The sequence below is a fragment of the Tricharina praecox genome, assembly GCF_024521635.1.
Source record: "Tricharina praecox strain CBS 144465 chromosome Unknown BZA05scaffold_15, whole genome shotgun sequence".
Taxonomy (NCBI): Eukaryota; Fungi; Ascomycota; class Pezizomycetes; order Pezizales; family Pyronemataceae; genus Tricharina; species Tricharina praecox.
This window is the reverse complement of record NW_026250417.1, coordinates 380,262-403,277: the sequence shown is the minus strand read 5'-3', so window position 1 is coordinate 403,277 and position 23,016 is coordinate 380,262. Positions and strand designations below refer to the sequence as shown.

General features: G+C 53.4%; 4 protein-coding genes across 4 annotated transcripts; all 4 read right to left on the bottom strand.

The window, feature by feature from the left end:
• Positions 1-420: 420 nt before the first annotated feature.
• BZA05DRAFT_66801 (uncharacterized protein) lies at positions 421-2,455 on the bottom strand. The gene is made up of 3 exons (XM_051488544.1): positions 2,202-2,455; positions 1,839-2,038; positions 421-1,700 (listed from the first exon to the last, which is right to left on the bottom strand). The coding sequence occupies exons 1-3, from the start codon at positions 2,329-2,331 to the stop codon at positions 498-500; spliced, it is 1,533 nt and encodes a 510-aa protein (XP_051338668.1). The 5' UTR covers positions 2,332-2,455; the 3' UTR covers positions 421-497.
• Positions 2,456-3,407: 952 nt separating this feature from the next.
• Positions 3,408-4,923, bottom strand: BZA05DRAFT_400655 (uncharacterized protein). The gene has a single exon (XM_051483912.1). The coding sequence runs from the start codon at positions 4,830-4,832 to the stop codon at positions 3,654-3,656; it is 1,179 nt and encodes a 392-aa protein (XP_051338667.1). The 5' UTR covers positions 4,833-4,923; the 3' UTR covers positions 3,408-3,653.
• Positions 4,924-7,455: 2,532 nt separating this feature from the next.
• BZA05DRAFT_454294 (uncharacterized protein) lies at positions 7,456-8,977 on the bottom strand (the record flags this gene model as incomplete). The annotated part of the gene is made up of 6 exons (XM_051487515.1): positions 8,485-8,977; positions 8,364-8,413; positions 8,077-8,322; positions 7,819-8,030; positions 7,652-7,740; positions 7,456-7,595 (listed from the first exon to the last, which is right to left on the bottom strand). Exons 1-6 carry the CDS (start codon positions 8,660-8,662, stop codon positions 7,456-7,458), a joined length of 915 nt encoding a protein of 304 aa, XP_051338666.1. The 5' UTR covers positions 8,663-8,977.
• A 3,967-nt stretch (positions 8,978-12,944) lies between these two features.
• On the bottom strand, positions 12,945-13,907 carry BZA05DRAFT_419405 (uncharacterized protein; the record flags this gene model as incomplete). The annotated part of the gene is made up of 1 exon (XM_051485590.1): positions 12,945-13,907. The coding sequence occupies one exon, from the start codon at positions 13,905-13,907 to the stop codon at positions 12,945-12,947; it is 963 nt and encodes a 320-aa protein (XP_051338665.1).
• Between the last annotated feature and the right edge of the window lie 9,109 nt (positions 13,908-23,016).

The window sequence follows — 23,016 nt, the reverse complement described above, 5'->3', positions numbered from 1 at the left end:
CGCCAATCCACCAATCCACCAGTCCCATACCTGCCCAGTAGTCCCGTCCCAGTCCCGTCCGCAGAGAAGATCAAAGATCAAACGCCATCCATCCATCCATCCATCAAACAACCCTCTCGCCATTGAATTTGCCCACCCCCCGCCCCTCCCCGCCGCCGCCCCGGAAAAAAAAAACCGGATCCAAAAAGAGGAAGAAAAAAATCGAAACGCCCCCAAAAGTCGAAAAATGCTCCAAAATAAAGACCCCGCGCAAGCAATGCCCCTCACCCCCCCCACCCCCAAAGAAAAAAGATGCCAAAGGAAAAAGAGGAAAAAGAGGAGAAAGAAAAAAGTGAAACTATAGTACAATAAAGAAAAACGAAAAAAACAACAGAAGGAAATCCCCAGCTTGTTGTACAGACCTATTGCCAGCCATCCTCCCCTCACATCGGTAGGTACTTGGTTGCTCGTTGCCAGAACGAGAAGTCAACCGTTTCCCTTATCATTGTTCCTACAATTTAAGCAGGAATCGCCGCCCGGGCGCGGGCCTTCCTCTTGTTGGGGTTCGGCGAGTAGTCGGCATACTCTGGCCTCGAGGTCTTGGGGGACGCCGGCGGCGTGGGGTTTCCGAGCATGATGCCGTTGGAAACCGGCAACATCTCGACTCTCGTCTTGAGGGAGCCGATGACCTGGCTGCTCCGCTGCGACTTGTCGATGAACGACCTGAGGATGGCCTCGACCTCGTTGCGGGCGTCGGCGCTGGCCTTGATGTCGGCTTTCAGCTTCAGCTGCTGCTTCTGGAACTCGAGGCGCTCCTCGCGCAGCCGCTGGCGCTCCAGGTCGAAGGCGTGCTTCTCCTCCTTCTGCCGGGCGACCTCGAGGCGCCATGCCGCCTTCTCGGCGTCGAGGCTGTCCTTCTCGCGGAGCAGCGCTCCCTTGTCGCGCTTGATGTCCTCCCAGACCTTTGCGCTGCTCCACGCGCCGGGGAGCGGCGACAGCTGGTCGTCGGTGTCGGTGTCGGTGGAGCCGGTGGGGGACACGGCAATGGTGGTGGTGTCGGGCTTCCACGCGGCCGTCTCGGGCTTCCACACGGCGTGCTCGACGCCCGGCGTGCCGCGCTCGACGTCGATCTGCTGCCAGTCGGTGGTGGTCTTCTGCCCAAACATCTTCTTGACGTTGCGGCTGACGAAGTCGAGCACGCTGCCGAAGACGAACAGTACCATGGTTGCGGCGAAGGCCAGGATCCACAGGGGCGTTAGTGCTGCGATCGCGGTGTAGCGGAAGTAGATGCTTTCGCCGTCCTTGCGCGGAGGCAAGTTGGTGTAGCCGAGCTGGTGGACGATGAAGACCGGGAGTGCCAGGATTTCGAGTATCAGGTAGGGGATGGTTGAGAGGGCAGGCAAGTGGTGGATGATATCGCGGAGCTTGGGGTGCGAGGGGGGGAAGAGGACGATGCGGGGAGACAGTTGGCGCAAGTGATCAAGATGGTTGCGAACGAATGTCGAAGTAGCAGCGGTGGAGAGGAAACGAAAGAGGATAAATATCAGCGAGATATTTGCGGCGCAGGCCCACAGATCGGCGAGTGACAGTTGTTCCAGGCTGGGGTAAGCCGCCGCGATATTTTTGTACCGCACGTCGTAGGGTACGGCTGAATTCAAAATCGTCGCAATCGCACATGAAACCCAACCTGCCAATGGCCGTAGTGTCGAACGATAGTGCAGCTGTGGTGCCGCAGGCGACGTGTTAGCCTGCTATCCGTAGAGATTCTCGAGCACCGATTCGTCCAGCGCAGCATGGCGGCCCGTTGGGTCTGGCAGCTGGGGGTACATAGCTAGGCAGAGAGGGGAGGTTGTCCATACCAGCCAATGCAACGAGAGGAACTTGCATGCAGGTACCTTTACGAGTACCCCAGCTGTCTGCGCCACTTGATTCACATTCTCCAGCACACACGACACCCAGACCGGTACGTGGGTGAGGGTATACTCCTCAAGCAGAAAGGCGGCTGCTGCGAGGTTGATCGAGATCCCAGCAAGGTAGCAGAGCGCGACGTGGAGGGTTGCTGCGAATCGAAACGTCAGCATGCCTTGTTCAGTAGAGTGCTATACAAAGTCGTTGTGTACAGTGCACAGCGCTCAGTGTACAGCGGCCGCGACACATGGGAACCGGGCACGGGTGCGACCTGTGCGAAAAAAGAAAGGAAGGAAGAGAAGCGTGAAACTCACCAGCGATAATCTCGTAAGCGTTCATGAGACTGCCTGGCGCGCTGGAAATGCGGACCGCGACGGGCGCCAAATAGTACGAGACATGGGGGGACATGGTCTCATGTAGCTTAGCGAAGTATTGGTCCATCATTATTCTTGGTGGAGGGGGGGGGGTTAATTTGCGAGTGATTGGATGAATGAATAAGAGAGGGAATAGGTATGGTGGTGAAGGATAGTTTCTTGAGAGGGAACGGTCGAGATGGTGGAGTGTAAGGAGGATGGAAGAGCGAGGGATGGAGGAGGATGGAGAAGAGGAGAGAGGATTGTGAGAAGAGGAGAGAGGATTGTGAGAATGAAGTTGGGATAGAATTAAGGTATGAGCCAGAAGAAGTGTTTGGGTTAGGACGTGGTGGTGGTGAGGTTGAATGGCTCGTGTGAGAGGGGTGGGTTCTCGTCACGACGATGACGATTGTTTTTGGAGAGGGTTTTTCGACTACCTAATCTGTGAAACACAAATTCGATTGGAATTGCTTCGACCCTTTGAGACATTCACTCCACAACAACACAACAGCAGAGCATCAGGCATCTGCGTGTTCAACTGCGATTCATGCGAGATGCGATGTTGGGTTGTACGCGAGAAGAGAGGGCTGTGGATGGCGGGTTAGGTACATACGGTGCCCAGCAGCAGTAGGTGCTCGGAGCGGGTGCGAGTGATATGAATCGGATCCCCCGCCAGAGGTACATACTGGTATGTACAAGTACAGAGGTGCCTTATTTCGGATGTGCCATAATGCGAGAGTGCAAAGTACATAATCAGATCTTGCCGATGGATGGATGTCCGTTCTACTCAAGGCGACGTAGGTACTATAGATGCCTGCTCTCGCTCGCTCGTTCGGGGTTGCCCTCGAGGAATGTTCCGTTTGTCCCCTCGGCAACCAACCAGAAAACCTACGAGTATTCTAGCTGGGGACTCGATAGTGGTGAGAGAAGTCTGTATTCCGGTTTGGGCAGCAGTGCTAGGTAATAGCGAAAGAGTTAAAGCACGTTTCAATCCTTCGCCACCTCTCCGGCTCCCTGGTTTCCTTCCATTTCATTGTGTTCGCATGAGCCGTCTGCCCGTACCGCAGGGGTGCATCTTCGTGAATCGTAGTCTCACAGAAATGCACTCGATCGGTATCATCGCTCGCACTGAGGATATCTCGATGCGCATCGCTTCGAGATAGAGCACCTGTAGATTACATGAACCATAGATTACATACGCACAGTACTTCCGGGAAACACCTCACTCCAACTCCGTCCTATGAATTACCGCAGCTGACTAATAAACATGTGCAATAGATACCGTGCCGTATGGACTGTCGCAAAACATCCCACGAAAAAAGAAAAGAAGAAAAAGAAGAAAAGAAACAGACAACTCTCCGACAGAGGATCGTTATGCTCCAGCTTCAATACATCTCACCGATACTCCCATCGCTACTCCCCATCCCCATCATCTGCTTCTTTGACACTCGCACGCACCTGCTTCCACACATACCGCGAGTCTCTCTCTTTCACACCGGCCCGCAGATGTTGCTGGTACAAGACCTTGATTCTGACATTGGGCCAGACGGAAAGCTCATGTCGCGGCTTTTTGTGCTCGACGGGCTTTTGGCGGCGCTTGAACCTCTCGTATCGGAGGTGGTAGGAACACTTCTGTTTGGCAACCCTCAACCGCGCACCTGCTTTGAACGGTTTGATCTCAGGATCGGGCACGAGCTGGACCATGGACCATTCGTCGGACGGCATCTGGATGGCGACTACGTATGGGCTCCGTGCACCCGCGTTGATTAGGTACCGGCACACGTTGCTGCGGCAGAGACAGTGCCCGCCATAGCTGTGCCAGTCGTCGAATGTGCCATAGTCAATCAAAATCTCCCAGCCCTTGGGGATGAGCTTCGTCGTGCGGATCGCCTGCACCATTCGGCCTTTGTGGTTCTCGTCGACATATTCGACATTGACAACTTTTGGATCGCAGTGGTGGTTGATGAACCGTGTTTCCGTCCCCGACTTCAAGGCGTCGATGTAATAGCTGAAAGACTTCGTACGACCGGCCTCGTCAACCCCGAATTCGGTATCTGCGTCCCAATGCCCGCCGATGGCGTATCGCATATCCCGGTTCTTCATGGCTTGGACGACATCAGGCCTTTTCTCGTTGTTGTCGTACACTTCGATGACACCTCTGTACTCGCCAATGTACTCCCCCTTCTTGATACTGCGTAAGGCTCGTAGGCCAATCCCTCTGCCATCGGCGGTGGTGAACAGCACAGTCTTGGGTAACTGCGCCGGAGGTTTGCGGAAGCAGTTGCATTCCGAAAAGTGCTCGCATAGAAACCCGCCAGCGGGACGGTCATCGGTTACGTACAGTTCGCGGGGATCTCGGTACTCATCCAGTGGCTTTGAATCGATATCGGGCGTAAATCGGTATTCGCTGTCATCTAGGTACCGCACGTCCTTTGGTACCTGGACATTTGAGTCCGCCACAACCCATCGTTTCTTTCCGGTGCAGTCCTCGATCACGATGAAATCGTCCACCATCCAGTTTCTGAACTCTGCTCGCCGTTGCTTCTCCATTTCCTCCTGCCGCTTCCTTGCATTTTCTTGGCGTTCGAGCATTTGTTTACGCTCCTGTTCCTCTTTTTCCCGTATTATCCTCTGTTTCTCTTGTTCTGCTTCCTGCCGAAGTCTCTCCTTCTCTTTCTCTGCTTCCTGCCGAAGTCTCTCCTTCTTTTGATCTTCAGTCTCTGACCATGGGCTCAACCCTTGGAACAAATGTGCCACACCCGAAAACAAACCTCTCTGACCGCCATTCCCATTACCGGATGGTTCAGTTGGTGGTTGTAGGTTCCCCGGCTTACCTCCTTCTTCCGTAGGTGGTGTGGGTGATTGTGGCTTTGGGCAAGATGTTAATGATGGACGGTCGTCGGGTGAGGTAGGACCCACCCCATCTTCGTGGCCAGTAGTATTCACCTTCTGCTGCTCCTCCTTCTCTACCTCCGTTGGTGCTCCAGGTGCTGGTACCGCAGATGTATTTGTATGCAGCATTTCTAATTCATCGCGACGCGTTGCCATCCGATAGACGAGATCAAACATATAATCCAGATCATCCACCTCCTCTTTAATCCTGTCGCATAGATGCTCGAAAGCCTCATTGTCTTGTCCTGCATGGTCAAGTTGATTGAACGGCACGTCGTCGTAGAGGTCCGGAGGGGTCGCTACCGGCTTCGGGCGGACATCTTGAACCTCGGAATTCCATTCATAGAGTTTCATAAATTCCAGTCTTGGTTTCCCGGTGTCTGTGCTGGGGCCGAGGTATTCTCCGGGACGGTATTCGTCGCCGGTCATGGGGAAATACTCGTTCATATCGATTGGATTGAACGGCACGTAGAGCGGCGGATCGCCGTTTATTGTCGGCGGCGAACGATGCACTAGTTCACTCCCCATAGCGGCCGCAAGCAGCGCCTCCATGCCGTCGCTGCTTTCAGCGTCCATTATCGGCGTCGGCGGCGAACGATGCACTAGTTCACTCCCCATAGCGGCCGCAAGCAACGCCTCCATGCCACCGCCGTCATCGTCATCATTTGGCTGGTCCCGGGTATCGGCTTCTTCTTCTCGTAGCTCCTTCATTTCTCCCTCTTCGTCGCGTTCCATTTCTGCAAACACGGCTTCAAGTTCGTCCGTCCAGGTCCCCTCCTTCTTCATCTCCTTCCTGTTTGCAACCCTTTGCTGTCTCCGATCCGCCTTCACCTTAAAAATCTTGTCGGTAAGGAAGGCCTTCTCTGGCGGGCGTCCTCTGCGTGCTATTTTCGCATCTGTAATACGCCGCATGTACTCCTCATAAGCCTCGAGGCTAGTGTGACCGTGGCGGTTCAACGTCTCTACCAGCTGGTTCGACGGGGACGACGGGTCTCCAATGGTGTAGAAGACGTTGGTCTGCAATGCATGTCCGACCAGCGAATTGAGCGGACTCGGTTTCTCATTTAGGTGCGGGCCACCGCGGCTCACTTTTCGGGTCGTGATGGCATTCAACCATTGTGAATGCTTGTTCGCCTCGAATGACCTCCGCACCGCGGCCAACGCTCGCCGCTGGCGTTTCTGGAGTTCCTGGAGTTTCTGAAGTGCCTCTTCGTACCCCGGTGAGCCGGGGTTGGGTAGTTTTATCACCTCCTCCTCTTTCTCTGTCATATCCGTCATCGCTACCACACCCTGCTGCTGAGCCATTTCACCACCCCGGGCTCCAATGCGGAAAGCTCACCTTGAAAGCCCGCAACCGGTCCAACGTTAACTATGGTAGTCTTCGGCTCCCCGGTTACCGTATGTATCGTCGTTTACCCCCACGCGCGGCTCCTCGACGGCTGTAACTAGTAGCGAACTCGAATCTCGTCTGGCTGCTGTCGCCGGTCGATTCCTTTGTCCACTGGGGACCTCTCTTCCGCTGTAGCGACCTATTTCTCGCAGCGACCTCTCTCTCTCCTTCCGTTGTTTTTTTCTTTGCGCCAGGCCGAGTCGAAGCTCTGCTTCCAGTCCAGTCCAGTCGGTCGATCGGGAATCGAAACGGACGAATGGATGGACGAATGGATGTCTGGCAGGAAACCGTTCAACCTGTGCGTGCGTATCGTATGCGTATGTATGTATGTATATATTGTATGTATGCGAATCCGGGGCTCGCATGCCGTAGATATGTACCTTAAATCCTGAGGGTGCTTTGTTGGCGCTGCTTGTGTGGGAAACGTTTCGACACGAGGCGGGAATGCTCCCTGTCATGTGTGGAACTATCTAAAGGGAGGGCCATAAGCTTCTTTGTTCATGGACGGCCACGGTGGGCCCCGGTGGGGCTTTGTTATTGTGGCAGCCTGGCAGCTTGGCGGGGAGGTGACAGGTGCAGACGTCAAGTCGCTTGCTGAGGGGTAGTGACATGATCGGTGTGTGAGAGCTGCGATGTTTCTGCTTGTGCATCTTATAAGAGTGAGATTGAGTCACTGCGGATCATCCTCCTCGACGACCATGGCGTTGGTTTTTTACTGCCCAACTAAGCGAATCGTCACCGGTTCTCGCTCGCATCCCCATTCCCTTCTCACGGAAATAAAATGCATTCGGTTCGCGGATCCAGATCCCACCGAGCGTAAGCGTCTTGGGAGATTAACACCAGCCAGCTTGCTACCAGTACATAATGTATCATACCGGCCCCACCTCCACCCTCCCCGGGCGCTATTCACGCATCCTCTCACTCGTCCCACCCCTACTTCGTAGTGACCTTATTTCCCCCCTCCATAAACACGCCACCAAAGATGATGCCCTCATTGATCCCAGACGGCTGGTATCCCTGCTTGACCACGTTCGAGGTGTCTCCAGTGGGATGCTTGATGAGGCCGATGTGATCTGCAGCGCTCGGATCAGTGTTTATCCATATGTGGACAGGTGCGGGGCGCGCTTACATTGTCCCTTCCCGGTAGCATCATTCTCGCGCCTCTTGACGACCTGTTTCAGCGGGTTATTTCCCGCAGAGTACCACGCGGCCAGCGCACTATTACTCCCCGCAACCATCGTCAGCTCTCTAGGCACGTTTCCCCGTCCCCCAACAGCTCACGGAAGATCGACGTACTTTTCCTCGAAATCCACCTGCACAGCAAAATTGTGCCACACGCCAGCGCGGAACTCGGTCTGGAACAGCAGCTGCGCAGGCACACCACCGGTAGTTCCCGACTCAAGACGCAGCGCTTTTGCATCGCGCCCTGCCGCGTCGGTGCCGTACGCCGTCCCCGTGTTCAGCGTCCAGATGTGCGAGGCGTAGTCGGCGGTTTCGAGGAAGGTCACCTTTTCTTCGTCAGACAGGAATGGATAAGAGGGGCGGGGGATGTACGTGGTACATATGCGTCCCGTTCAGTGGCCGCGAGGCGTCCTTCATCACTGAGAAGTGCAGTGTCGTCGTCCCCTGCACCGTCGCGTCGCTGCCGTTGTTGATGCTAGGCATTACCTCTGACCGCCGGAAGCCGCCTTGTCGTGTCGACTCGTCGCCTGGGATGAAGATCGACGAGTCGGTCAGTATTACAGCCCAGGGTTTGGCGGACTTGCGGTCGAGCTGGAGGGCGGGTGTCAGCCGACGTATCTGTGTAGAGAAAAGTCGGAGGGTGAGCACTGAGTACTCACAAGTGCCTGCGGAACCCGGGGAAACTTGATGATCTCGGACCACGTCTGATCTACAAATTACAAATATCAGTTCACCGCTCGTCTCCACCGCGGACCCATCCGTAGAAGAGGAAAAACTTACTCTTCCCATGGTTCCAGTCGACATTGAACGGCGAGAGCGCCGGATCGTCAAAGCTCTTGACATCGAAGGTCTTCGGAATGCGGCCGTCCCAAACAATCTCCGGCTTCGCCGCTGCCGTTGGGCTCGCAATCGTCGCGGAGACGAACATTACCGCAAAGACTAGTAGTGTGGATACCATGATTAACTACAGGCGTAGAGACCGTGCAAAACGAGCGTGTAGAGCGGGTGTGGATTGGTTATAGGCTTGGAGGAGGTCCGGAGTACGAGTCTCTTATATATACCCAATCCAATTACACCAGCCCCCTACTCCAGACGACATTGCGGGCCAATATATGGGGTAAACACGCTCAATCGCCGCAAATACCGTACCGTACCAGCACTCAGGCACTGCGGAGCAGGTACCGATCGAGTCGAGTCGACGTGCGAAGAAACACCTGTTTCCCGCGGTCAAACGCGCAGTCCCGCCATCTGCGTGACAACTAGGCGACAACTACTCTATACACGAAACGCCAATTTCTCCCAGTAAATAGGTACATAGCTCCTCATCACCCGCTTGCGGGCGAAACCTGGGGGAAGGAGGGGGAGATCGGCCCTGCGATACCGGGGTTGTCTACTGGTACGTACCATCGCGGGCTCGGCGCCCGCCCCACGGGTCGGTCTCGACTCTCGAAAGGCTTGTTTTGACGCGATTCACGCGACCCACGCTGGCAGGCAGACGGGCAGGGCCCCCGGCCGTCGTGGAGATCACTTCTTCATACTATACCCAGCACAGGCGCGCATATCTGATGGGGGTGATATCCTGTGATCCAGTGATCCGCGGGAAGCCGGGGGGGCCGGGACGGGCAAGGATTGGCAGTCTGGAGACGCGGGCCGCACGCTCCTGATATACATCATAATAATAATACCGGTACCGGTACGTCCCGGTTGCATATTCCGCTTCCCGCCCATATGATTATGTGATGTATGGTTGTGGACGCCTATAACCGATGGAAAAACACCCCCCAACTTTGACACCTATCTCCTCCACCGAAAAAAAAATTTGAACAAAAACTCTCTATTAATCGATAGAGAATCGCATGGCCGTAATTTAAATAACGTCCGATTAATTTTAAGACACGTGGTTGTGGAGAAGAAGAATTTAGAAAATAAATCATTTTGTATGGAGGCCACCCCAATGTCCCTCCCCTATTATCACCCGATTTACCCATGTTTGCACTGAACTTGCCCATTCTGGGCCCATAGACAGCCAATCGGGTAAGCCAAGAACCATTTTGGGCTGATATTTAGTTTAAATAGGCCTAAAATGGAATTACAAATGCCTATCTTGACTAAAAAAAACTCAAAAATCGGTATTTATTACCCGTTTTGTAAATTAATTCGATTTTTCCACGAATGTCCCACCCCATCGGCTCTAGGAGTCCCCAACCATACCATCGGGAGGGAGGAGTTTCTTAGGGTCTGGCTACTAGTAGACACACACCCCACCCCCGACCACCCACCCCGACCCCCGGCCCTCTGGAAGACTGGATCACATACCTCGGGGAATCGTACTACCAGTGCATCTGCATCTGCAGCTGCAGATGCATCTTGCTGACTCTCCACCCCGGTCTACATATGTATGTACATGTATCTACATACCATGCAAGGCCGGGATGAGATTCACGAAGTTTTGCACAGCCCCAACGACGTAGGTATCAATGTAGGGAAAAGCTATTTTTCGGTTTTCGATTTTGGTCTTGGGCTTGGGCTTGGGCGCGCGATGTGGACTCTGGAGATCTTCCATCTGTGTAGAGAAGGAGAGAAGGTGTGTGTACCCTACACCTAGTAACTAGTACTCTGGGTACCAAGTATGCCAGCAGCGCTTCCCCGCTAACTAACTCAACTAAGTAACTACCTTATACGAAGCTGTCGAAGAAGATCAGGGTGGAAGATGGAAGATGGAAAGGCGAAGAAGGACAAAGCGCGGCGGCGTGGCTGCTGCCTGTTCCGCTGCCTGTTGCCTGTTCAGATATGTACTGATACCGATAAGTGGTCTATGTATGAGGTAAGTACTGACTGCGGGCGAGTGAGTGAGCGAGCAAGCCAGTCAACAAGCCGAGCCGATTGACGTAGAGTACATAGCTCTACTACAGTCTACTATCATCTATGATACCGTATTATCTTAGATAACCGTTCGCTTTTTAAAATTGAACTAACGCGATAAAGCGCACACTAGCGTGATTAAGGTTAGCGCCGGCGCGGCAACACAACATCAGTCGAGTAGGTTGGTGCGGCTGAAACTGCTGAAGCATCGTGGGAATGGCAGATGTAGAGCTTTACAGTACAAGTAGAGTACACCCTACAAAGATTAAGTCGATAGAAATCACGGAAACAATAATGGAGAACAACGAGGTCATCTTTCCTTCGAAAGTAGCACACGCCGACACAGTCATGTCAGAATTCGCAGCTCTTGTTCTTACATCTACGGCTCAAGGTGTTCCCGATAACGACAGCGATGAAGATAACAATATCAGACTACTCGCTCGTCAAACATGTCTACAATGCACAGTGGCCGCGCTCTCGACAAACCCAGTTGACGCGTCCTCAGCAGCAGACTTGGTGGCCGCGCTCGTGGCAAGCTCGGCGAACGCGTTCTTGCCAGGCTCAGTGGGCGTGTTCTTGCGAGGCTCGGGCGCGCTCTCGGCAGGTTAAGTGGTGTGCCCGTGGAAGGTTCAGTAGACGCATCCTCAGCAGGCTCAGGCTTCAGCGGTCACTCTCTCAGCGCGCATGGGAAAGATGCCTGTTCCAGTTGAACCAGTATTAGCTAGGAGAATCAAGCAACTGGAAGGAGTAGCTAGGCGGTATGTGGTTGTAGAGGTGTTTCCTAACATCAGCGACACTGAAGATGATGATGTTGTGGAAGTCTACTGGAGAGACGAGGCCTGAAGTTGGGTGCTGTGCATGTGGAGAAACATTACGGGGACTTTGCGCTAGTGACTTTGACACTGACTAAGCGCCAAGCGCTCTAAACCAGCGTTGTAACCCGCCAAGTCTGTGTGTAACAGTGCTAACCACTCAAAAAAAGCGAACAGTTATCCGAGATAATACGGTACTCTACATACTTCCTGTTTGAGTAACGTAGGTACATTTCTAACTCCTTCGCTCTCCGCCGAAATCTACTCGGGGTAATGTACCCGTGGACTACCCGTGGACATCTCGGAGAGATTCAGTACGACCGATCGCGAAGCTTCTCTGCATACTTCATACTTCATACTTCGAAATTCCAATCCTCCCCGGCCCCCGGCCAGCAGACCACCTGTTTACCTAACCCACCTACCAGTGTATCCACGCCGCAAATACCCCCCCAACTCTATATACTAGATATATTCCACAGTAGTATCTACCATGCCATGCCATGCGCTGCCATGCGCTGCACTGCACTGCAGTTACGGGATCGCTTTGCAAGCACAAGGGTAGAGTACATAGAAATACATAGAGCATACATAAAAAAATGTACTGGTACATGATACATATAGTACTCTACATACATACATCGACGGCAGCCTAGTACTCACACCCAGTGCTCCACCTAGGTAGTACTCCAGAGTCCACACAGGACATGTCATGTCACGATCACATGACCACACGCGCTCGCACCCCTCCCGGTTGCCTCACCCTCACCCGCATGCCCCCGCCGCGGCGCTGCCATCATCATCATCGTCGGAGGTCGGCTACACCGGGGCCGTCTCACATGCCTCCAAGTTCCATGCTTAGCAAATCCCGTCCCCCCCGTGCGGTCTAAAAACAGCACAGCACGGCTACTGCAGCTAATTCTGGTTAAAAGTTAACACCCGCTCTCTCCACTGCCAGAGTCTAGAAAAGTTTTGGTTTGGTTACCTTCGTGAAGGCTTCGGCTTCGATGCGTCTTCCACGCATGTCTGAGAGTGCTCGAGGGTGCTCGAGGGTGCTGGAGGAAGCTGGAGCTGGTGGGATGCAGGTACTCTATCTGCTTACATACATGACATGAGCAAGCAGCAGCAGCAAGCAAGCAGCAGCAAGTCACGCACCAAACCAAAGGTTTTTTCTTTCACCTTGCACAGTGGACACACGACCAAACCGTCAGTCTCCTGCAGGACTGCAGGAGACGCGTGTCAAGTTTTGCAACTGCTGGACAGATTGATAACTGGCAATTCGTGGTGACGATGGTTAACTCCCAAAGTAAAAACTTGAATTCAGGGCACTCCGATGCATGAAGCCAGAACCAAAAACAAAACGTGAAAACTCAAAAAAAAAAAGACAAATATTGAACCCTTAACATGCCCGTTCCGTTTTCTATGTACGCATTCCCGAGCCGTGACCAACCCCGAAAAACACCAAAAATATACCCAAGACATAAAAACCCGATGATTGATCGAGAAAAAAATAGGAAAACAAAAACACGTGAGCAAAAAAAGAGTAAAGAAAAGAAAAGCAAGGAGGCATTAGCCACCACCGCTGCTGCTGCCGCTCGCAGCCATGACGGCATTCATGATCCTCTCCACCACATCCTCGCCGTGTCGACGCTTGATGTGATCCCTCATGTTGTCTTTCCGTGCGGTCCTGTGTCCACAAACGGCGCAGACCAGGTGCTCTTCCCTCCGGTGCTTGGATTTCGTGTGCCGGTCTCGGTCCTTTTCCGTCGAGAAGAAGGAATCACATGCCGCTTCGGGGCACGGAAATGGCTTGAGGTGGCGTTTCTTGTGCTTCCGGAGATCGCATAGCCGAGGATAGGATTTTGTGCACGAGGGATAATCGCACGCGAACGATGTAGCTGTGGTGTTGCTGGATGACGAAGACGGGTGGACGTGGGTGGCGCTGCCGGAACCGGCCCCCTCCGGGAAGAAACAGTTGATGATGTCGGGATCAACCGTTGAGGATGAGTCCGCATAGCTGACCGGGGAAGGGGTGTCGTTCGGTGAGGTGGCGTACGGTGATGGCGTGTACGCAAAGCTGGGGGAGTGGGAGGCCGAAGGCGGATATGGGGAAGTTGATGCGCGGTGACCGGCGTGATGCGAGTGGGAGTGTGAGTCATGCGATGACGGATAGGGCGAGGGGGTGGCTCCACGCTGGTGGGAGTAATTGGAGTAGCTCGAGTGCTGCGAAGATGTTGAGGCGGCGTAGGAACCGGAATACGGTGAATACACGGGGGATAGGAGTCCTTGCGTTTGTGATATCGAGCTGTAGTCTGCCGTGGGGAAGTAGGAGTCCGAGACCGACGATGTTGTGACGGGTAGATACATCAGAGCCGAGTCGATAAAGTCGGGTTCGCCGATTGGGAGCTGTTGCTGCTGTTGCTGTTCATGGTATTGATGATGATTATGAGGTTGTGCGTGAAGTGGAGGATATGTAGGGCCACTGCTACCCCCGGGAGAGGTGTAGCTGTAGGTGTCCCACTCCGGCTCCATGGTGTATGCGTGACGGGAGTGAATACGAGGGGTAGATGATAGCGCCACGCGGGAGGTTGCACAGTAGGATGTAGTATATGGATCGCGGTCGAGATATTCGTTCTTGTTTCTGATATTCGCGACGGCTTGCGATGGCATTGAAGTTTAAGAAGCTTGCTACGGTGGCGCGATCTGTCTTCCCAATAACGCGTCAGCGTCAGCCTTCCAAATCTTTCTGGAGTTTCTCGGGCGGAGGGTGGTAGCTTACATAGCTAAGTAGGTAGCTGTTGAGACTTTCGAGTGATATCGAGAGCTGACGGGGGTTGGAGGAGGTGATTGGGGATGACGACACTTTCTATCCGTGGATGATGGCTGGATGCTTGGGAACTGTTATATCTGTAGTTGCTTCGGAAAGGAAACAAGCCTGTCCAATCGCAATCCCCGGAAGCCGCTGTCGTTTGTATGTAGGGGGAGACTACCTACCTAGTGTGTAGGTAGGTAGGTTGGGAATCTAGGCAGTAGCCACTGCCCCACATCGCGAGGAGATATCCGGCCGGATCATATAGGTGGGTATGTATGTAAGTACTTGGATACCAGCGACCAGATGCTTAAACTCATTAGGGTCCCTGGTCCGCTGCACGATCGCCAATACTCTGCGCTGAGGTCAGTGGCTGCTAGCTTGTGGACTGCGCATATGCGGCCATGAGTCCTTGAGGGCCATCCATCCATCACCCATCCATCCATGAATTATCTCCGGGGCTCAATCCGTCGGGGAGGGAGGGAGGGGGCAAGGGGTCGGAAAACGCCGGGCTTCCCTGAAGTCACTCTCTAAGCAGATGGAGCGCGTCCCGGTTGTGTAGACTGCCAGGCCCTTGTCGTGTCGTGCTAGGTTTCGGTTGCGAGCGAGCGAGCGAGGATCTGGAGGATCTGGAGGAGGAGGATGAGGAGGAGGCAGTGTCGGGCGTGGTCCCGGGCTTTTGATCCTCGTTGGCAGTGGCATGATGGACTTGACCGCTACAGGCAAAAGAAAACCTTGCTTCCACGGTCAGCACTTAGAACCTGTACTAAAGATTAAGCATAAGCCAGCGGACGCAGGTTACCGGCTTGGGATTTGGTGAGAGTGTGTGTGTGAATGTGTGTCTGTTGGTGCACCCAGCAAGTCAAGATTCTTCAGGGGTGGTGGTGGTGATGGACAGATGTGAGCAGATCGGAAGTCGCGACAGTGGAGGGAGGGGGGGCTGCCGGCTGGTGGCATTTGTTCCGATATGACGGTGGTCGTTTTGTATGTAGGTCTGTATGTATGTAAGTATGGTGTATGCATACTCCATGCTCCAGAGTAGAGTAGGCAGGCTGGTTCCTGCTTCATGCGACTTTTTGACTCACGGGTAGACCATCTGCTTCAGGCCACCCGTGACTGAGCGATCAGACTACTGGGGGGTACCGCCCGTTACCTATTAGTAGGACCTGCAGCAGCAGCTATCGTATTGCGCATTGAGGTATCGGGACCAAGCAACGGCTCAGTAGCTTTTTGGAATTGTATGTACGAAGAAGTATGATGAGGATTTTGACGGAGGAAGAGGAGGCAACACAACAGGCCATCGAGGCCCCTCTTGGTCCTTCGATACACGAAAACCTCAGGACAGGCAAACAAACATCTCGTCCATGCCCGTGAGCAATGCAAGGTTCCTCGTTGTATGTACAAAATAGATATTAGGATGCGTTCCATTCTACAATCGGAGCATCAGGAGTCACAGGAGTCACAAAGACATTGGTAGGCCTACGAGCCGCAGCCATGGCCAAAAACCGAATCCATTTCCAGAAACTCCCAGAATCGGCCATGGGCAGGGCCTCCGGGGAAAACACTTACCCCCTCCTGCGAGGCGCGCCATCAATCTACTCTGCCTACTACCTACTCGATCCAACATACGTGAGTCTAATAATAGTATCCCGAGTAAAGTACTTGGTATTGTAGTTGCGGCCCTTCCAAATTCCAACTAACCATTCCACTTCCGTGACACAAAGCAAAGTTCCAACGCAAGCCCACCATTCAGCGTAAAGAAAAGGATTCAGCCCTGCGCTGCGCCTGTAGCATATGTAGGCCCTGTACTAGTAGCCGCGGAACAACTGCTTAACCGAGTTAGCCCTGCACGCACAACTCCCGCGATGACCAAGCATGGCTGCCTTGTACTCCCTAGAGCCGCATCTTGCTAAGCACCTGCATGACATGAATGTTCGAACTTCGCCGTGTCCAACTGAAGCTCAAGTGGCTGCTGCCATTGGCTGTGACGAGCGAGCGAAATCGAACTGGCTAAATCGTAATTGTAAAAAGTAAGCTACGTGAAACGTGCCCCCATATAGAAACTAGAGCAACAATAGTCCGTGGGTTGCAACAACGTTACTACTAACTCTCTACCTTATAGGGAGGATAGGCTTAGGGTGCTTCCTATCCGCTGTCTCCATTTGTCTTCTGGAACAACAGACAACTTCCCCAGCCCCACTCAGCCGAGCCAATCCAATCCAATCTAGCCCAATCCAGCCCAGCCCTCCATGGCAAGGCTGATCGACCAACGCACAGGTGTCAGCAGCAGTGTACCTATCTATGTATAGCACACGTCCAGGCCGCAGTGTGACCGTCGGGGGTTATTCGGGCAACGGTTATCGGAACGTCGGACAATTATTTGCCTCCGTTATAGGTAGTTCCAACATGACTTCTCATTCTCGTTCACTCACAGCTGTCCGCGGTTCGGTCCGCGGATGGTTGGTTACATGGCTTTGAGCGCACCGTACCGTACCATATTCCAGCCCCATGGAATCGTCACGTTAGGCATGGTCGAACGTGGTATCATGGATGCACTCTACATGCGACGCGGGGTCCGGCTGGCTGTCGCTGCCAGCTGGCTCCCCTGCAAAAACACATAGGGCCGGCAATCGACGGAGCGGCCCCCTGGGCCCCACCGCGCCGGCCCGATAGGGAGGGTTTACATACATATCGGGAGTTGGACAAGCCCTATATTGATTGCTTGATCGGTGTCAAAAAAAGGAAGAAGACGAAGGGCCCCCACAGGCCGCAACCCGTAGCCGCAGCATGGCAACAGGGGTTTCGACAGGTCTGGTTGCACGGAATTTGCTCGACTGTGTTGAGTCCGTTCCATCAGGTGACTGGATCGCATCGCCTAGCCACTGGATCTTGGGATTTTGCGAGGACATGCGACAGTTCTTGGTTGTGGTTGCGCTTGTCGAGGAAGCTGGTGATTGGTCGAGGGCGTGGGTGCAGCGTGGGTGCAGTCTGGTCGCTCGGAGATGGCCTATAACCAAGTAAGAGGTAGGCAGCCATAATCCATTATTGTTTCCCGCAAATGACGACAGTACATTCCTGCGTACGATACCTACCATCTGGTATGTATGATACATACAGCTGTGGCAGATTCCGCGGGCTCTGTGGGGCTCTGCGGACTCAGCATCCCGAGCTCGCGGTATGAGCGTTGCAGGGAACCGGGGGGAAGGGGTTCAACTTCATGCAGACATTTGAAAGCGTCTGCAGGTTGCTTGTCAAGATTGATCGGTCAATTGGCCGCGGCTAATAAGTATCTGCATCTGTATCTGCGTCTGCATCTGCAGCTCTTGAGTGACGGGTCCATTCACTGCCACCTTCATGGACCTTTTGGAAAACCTGGGACTGGGACCTTGACTTCCTGTATTATAGCCGAAGTTCGCGAACAACTGTGAGAAAGAAAAAAGCGGTAGGTACAAGGTAGGTGTCCGATCATGTTTGATACCATGCGATGCGGTGCGGTACTTTAGAGTAGGTGGACTCGGTGGATCTGCTCCGTCCGACTTTGAATTCAGGCTCTTGGCAAGACCAGACGGACTCCCTGTATGTAGTATTCTGGACGGCCTGTAGAGTAGGCAGAGTGCTCCTGACGTGGGGTTCGAATCCCATTGCGCCTTGAGTTGAGTTCGAATTGACCAGGGATATTTTTCTTTCTTCTCACAAGTTGACGGACAGGCAAAAGAGCCGATGGAGGAGATTCGCTTATTTAGACGGCAAAGAAAATAACCGAGGAGGACGAGGATGAGGACGAGGTTAAGGAGAAGGCGGGGCGTATCCACTAACTCAGTTGCGGTTCTGGTAGCGACTACCTAGCGACGATTCCTAGAATTCGAAAGGCGAAGGGGGCTGTGTGAAGTGAAGGCGAAGGGGTCGGCACGCTCTTTTTTAGTCGGCTCAGCTCACTCCTGGAGAGAAAAAGAATCACGGCAACTAGGGGAGGAGTCCGATACCTTGTTACTCGCGTGTGCGTCGGGGGGTTGGAGGCCAAGCACGAGCAGTTGCAAATAGGTACGGTATGGTCAGTTAACGAGAGTCACACTCCGGTGTTCGCCAGCCACCAGGGAATGCGGGGGTGCCCTAGTTGCCGGAAGCAACAGTAGGCGTCTGTTGAATCCGCCGCCGCCGCCAACGCGCTTCCTTCCGCGGCTTGGTACACGTTGGATAGCGGCAGGTGACGGTAGCTTACTAGCCTACTAATTCTTGCCATGTAAGTACTTCTTACAATTTTGTACATATTGGGTGCCTCTCCAGCAATTCTCCATATCCGCTCAAACGGCTTCGGTGGTCACGAAAAGCTGCCGCCTTGGATCAGCCAAAGACTGGCGGTAGGCACCTAGACCACTATCGTATATAATACATTATACCGAACGTTGTCTCCCGTTTGTCACGGTGATAATTGGTCCGATATTCGGTTTCTGTTTGCGAGTCCAACTCACCGGACGGACTATGTACATGTACAGGTATGTACGACCTGCCCGTGACGATCTGGCGAACCACAGTTCTGGAGATGTCCAACGTTGCTCGGCCTGAAGTTTGAGCACACGACAGCGGTCTCGGGCTAAAGGCAGTTGATCAAATATGTACACATGTAGAGTACACATGTGTACGCTGCGCCGACTGAGCGAAACAGATTGAATACCTTGACCGCAACGAGCTACAATCTGGGCGGCCTGATCGGGATGGAAGAGTTGTCCCCGATGATCTTTGCATAGCCGGCGCGGGGGCGCTATCATCATCATGGAACTAGTCTGGATCGTTTGTATGTATGCAAAAGGTTATAGAGTCGATAGAGGGGGTAGGTAGGAAGGTAAGTAGGTACATATCACCATGGTCTATGCTGCTGTAGGAGGAGGAGCCTGAGGATAGAGCCGAATCCCAAGCGCTTAGTTAGTTACCGGGGCCGGGTTGAAACGTTGTGTGATACATTATATAGGTATGTCGGTTGTTGGTATAATACCGGTACATACCTACCTTTGTGCTCGAATGGACGGCGAGAGATAGATCGCATAGGTAAATGATAGATAGCCTTGAACATCGCTAACTACAGCCTACAGCGCATGCACGAAGCGCTGACTGTGTACGGACTGCAGCAGCAGCAGCAGCAGCAGTAACCTCGATTCTACATACTCGTACGGTCCGCTATTGGTATGTAGGATACGTACGATACGTAGGTCTCCAGATGCTGAGATGTCGGTACGTATAGACGTATGTACTCCCACTGGCCGGTCCGTCCGTTATTGTACATACTATACATGGTTAGCCGCTTGCGATTGGGCGTCGCCCCGCTAATCAACATGCAAGAGCAGATATTTCACCCCACGGGGCATTTTTGATTCGCGGTTCTCCACCTGCTTCATGTACGGTACTCTAGCTACAAAGGGGGTGTAGTAGTCAGCAGTCGACACGGCCATGTACTTGGTTATCGGAAAGCACCCGAGTAGAGTACTCCAACACCCGCAGGTCGCAGCGTTCGGACGGTATGTAAAAATAGGCTGATTCAGAGATCGCAGAGGACACCCTGTCGACGGAGCGGGCCCACGGGTACCCGCGGGGGGAATGCATGTGCTACATACATACATATGCCTTTTAGCCAGCAACCGTGGTCAGGGTCAACGCTCTGCTCGGACGCGAAACTGCAACTTTTCTACATACCAAACGTTCCGAAGGCCCGAAGCCCATCCGGGGGGTCGGGGGGTGGGGAGGGGAAGGGTTCCGAGAGAAGGTTCAACATTGCAAAGGGGTTGGGGATCGGTTCAGGCTCCAAGCTTCCATTTCTCGGTTCAGGCCCCAAGCTTTCCTTTCTCGGCCCATTCTCAGCTGTAGTCTGCTGTGTTCAGCTGTGCTCTACTATGCTCTATTATGCTCTATTGCCATGCTCCGCTGCCATTCTCTGCTGCGTGTGGATGTTGTGCGTTGCATAGCCACGTTCGAGCAACTAAGCTTCATGAGGGAGGCAGATATTTGCAGTGCCATAGCCACTCACTCTAAAGCTTGCAGCAGCACAAACATGTATGTTGAGCAGCGCAAGCGGAAGCCCATATGGCGGGCGCCTACGGGCGCAAGATCAGTGGTTGGGAGAGCTCTGCACGTTGGAGTCACCATCCGGGTCGCCTCTAAGAACTTACATACTCTACATACACCTCGGCTCAATCCGGATAACGGCCCGACCGCCTCTCGTCACCTACGAAGCTCCATCGGTCACCACTGCAACAATCCCGGTTGACTGGTATGTATGTAGTGTGAGCAACGAGCATCCCGCCGACGCCGTGCCATACCATACTATCACTGTGTACCATCCACCTTGGGATGATGCTATTTCCGGCACCATCTGGAAAAGTCCATGTGGATATCATGTACAAGCACACGCTGATTCTGACCACAGGCTGCATGCTTGCTTGCAGCCAACCAGCAGCAAAGAAAACTCACATTTCCCAACGACTTCTACATTCACAGGCTCATCCAAGCAGGACTTCCCCCCGCAGCTTCGGGGTGAAGAAATAACCACGAAGCAGGTAGGCGGCGAGCCCCTCAGTGTCATTTTTCTGACAGCGATTGGGTGGGACAGCGTTGGGGAGGGGGGTCCCTTCTGAGTGTGTTCTCGGGGGTGAAATCCAGCACCTGACCTAGCACATCTCGTCCACACTCCACGGACGGTTTTTCGTTTGTTTGTTTCGTGGATTACTACCTAGTACTGCACCCAAGGCTTTCGTCTCATGACCGCATGCACGCACGATTATTATTTTTTGCATCTGGAGAAGCACGAAGCACGAAGCACGAAGCACGAAGCAGGTGAAGGTTGAGCGGTTATTGCCGGAAATCCCGCGACACCATATCACTATCTGGATAGTTCTAACGCTCCAGAGTATGTACACAAGTCAGACCACAACATGGATTACCACTCGACGGGACAGTTGCATAGCCGCTTTCGTAAAAGGAATTTGCAACCAGAGATTCTAGACCGTGACCGTGTGTATCCTCGATCGTATGGATGGATGGATGTTCATATGTACGTGATTGGGGGCACGTGAGTATTCCCCGCGTTGAGGTTAAAGTCGCAGCCCATCAACCCCATGTGTCCATGTTCATGAGTCCTTCGCTCCTCTACTGCACCGAGATCGATTGAAGGATCCAGGCCACTGGCTCGCTTCTCGGTGTCTGCTTCATGATCGATTGAACGAGACAGGCAGGCAGGCAGTGAACACTCTTCGTCTACTTCATGATACGGCCGCAAAGACTCCAATCCAGCTGAAAAATGAAACGTGGGCCACTAGGTACTAGTAGTTACCCACGGGCGTGGATAACCTTGCAGAACTAGTATTTCCACTGGCAGTCAGCTTTACAGGCTTTCCTCTGCGAAAGCCATTCCATCCCCACCTCCATATTCGGTCTTCGGGTCGGGTGGATCGGCAGACCCAGTCGGCAAAGAGTTCTTCCATGGTCGACGGTTCAGCCCGCCGTGCAGCGCCCTTAGATGCCGCTACAACCTAGTATACCATCTCAAGCTCGTTCTCATACTAGGTATTCTTTCAGCGGATCTTGATCTCATCTGGGAGGATCACATCGTCGACCACGTGGTGACGGACTGCCAAGTTGTGTGCTTTTCCCATATACCGGTATGTACTTGACTTTGGCTTCCTTATTCTGGGATCATTTGGCCTACCTATATCTTGAATATCACACCAGTTACCGGTAAGAGATGCGTATGTAGGCCTTACAATTTCCGGTGAAGGTTGTGTGGTGCCAACTTTCAACGTGCTCCCAAACTCCTTGGTGTTGGTGTGGCTGCGGTGTCAAAGCCATGGTGGGGGTCGAGGACCGCTGCGGCGGCAGTTCACGACTGACCAGTCCAACAGAATTGGAGAAAACAACCTGGATGTATTATGTCGTCTGCGGTGGAGTTCTGGGGGGAAACCGGAGGACGAGATCCGGGTATGTATGTGGCCCCCTCGACTATCGATGGCGGACACTGCAGACGGACGCTGCAGACCGATGTTTCAAAGGATCCTCATCGACGGGATCATCCTTTCCCCCGCATGCGTGCGCTATCATCTGACGAACGGTTATGTACTTCCAGCTGCGGTACTGAGATGAACTACATGCCTAGATGAAGAGGATCCCAAGCGGTACTAATCCGCTCTGTTTCATCCATAGCAGACGCCCACTGCATCGTTTCCCTGACAATGCTTGGTCCAAATACCGGTATGCAACTATGCGGTTCCAATTCTGACGCTTTGAGCAACCTACCATGTACCTGACTAGGACCATCTATCACTAGGTAACTTACGCAACTCTGGCGATTCCGTCGTCCTCAACCTTTCGGGAGTTATACACAGCGGCCGAGAGCCGACAGCCGACGGGAGAGGGTCTGAGGCTGTCAGTATCCAGCGAGTGATGCACAATGTCTCCGGTTAGTGAATCCGTGACGACGTAGATAGGCCAGAAAACAAGGTTATCCACCGCAACCATCCTCAGCAGCGAAGATTATTCCATCCTTCTGGTCACCATCCAGTAAATTTCTCCGTGACTCGGATGGGTCACTAGCGGTTGCCCCCACCGGTGTACTGACCACGTACCGGGGCCACAGGAGAGTGCTTCCGTCTGGTCTCAGTTTCTGGCTGCCAATGAGTGTATGTATCGTACCTGCAGACGGCCAAGCCGCCTACACTCTACTGGTCTCAAGGACTCTCCAAATATCGGCAGATCCATATGTGACAACCAACCAACCAAAAGACGCCCTGTAGTGATTTTTTCTTTTCCTCACACCCGGATACCTGTTTCAAGTGTAACTACCCAAATCAC

Coding starts and splice junctions, on each gene's coding strand:
- BZA05DRAFT_400655 (XM_051483912.1), bottom strand. CDS start 4,832: ATGCTCGAACGCCAAGAAAATGCAAGGAAGCGGCAGGAGGAAATGGAG.
- BZA05DRAFT_66801 (XM_051488544.1), bottom strand. CDS start 2,331: ATGATGGACCAATACTTCGCTAAGCTACATGAGACCATGTCCCCCCAT. Junction 2,039..2,201: donor CGCTTACGAGATTATCGCTG/GTGAGTTTCACG, acceptor TTCGATTCGCAG/CAACCCTCCACGTCGCGCTC. Junction 1,701..1,838: donor TCCTCTCGTTGCATTGGCTG/GTATGGACAACC, acceptor GCGGCACCACAG/CTGCACTATCGTTCGACACT.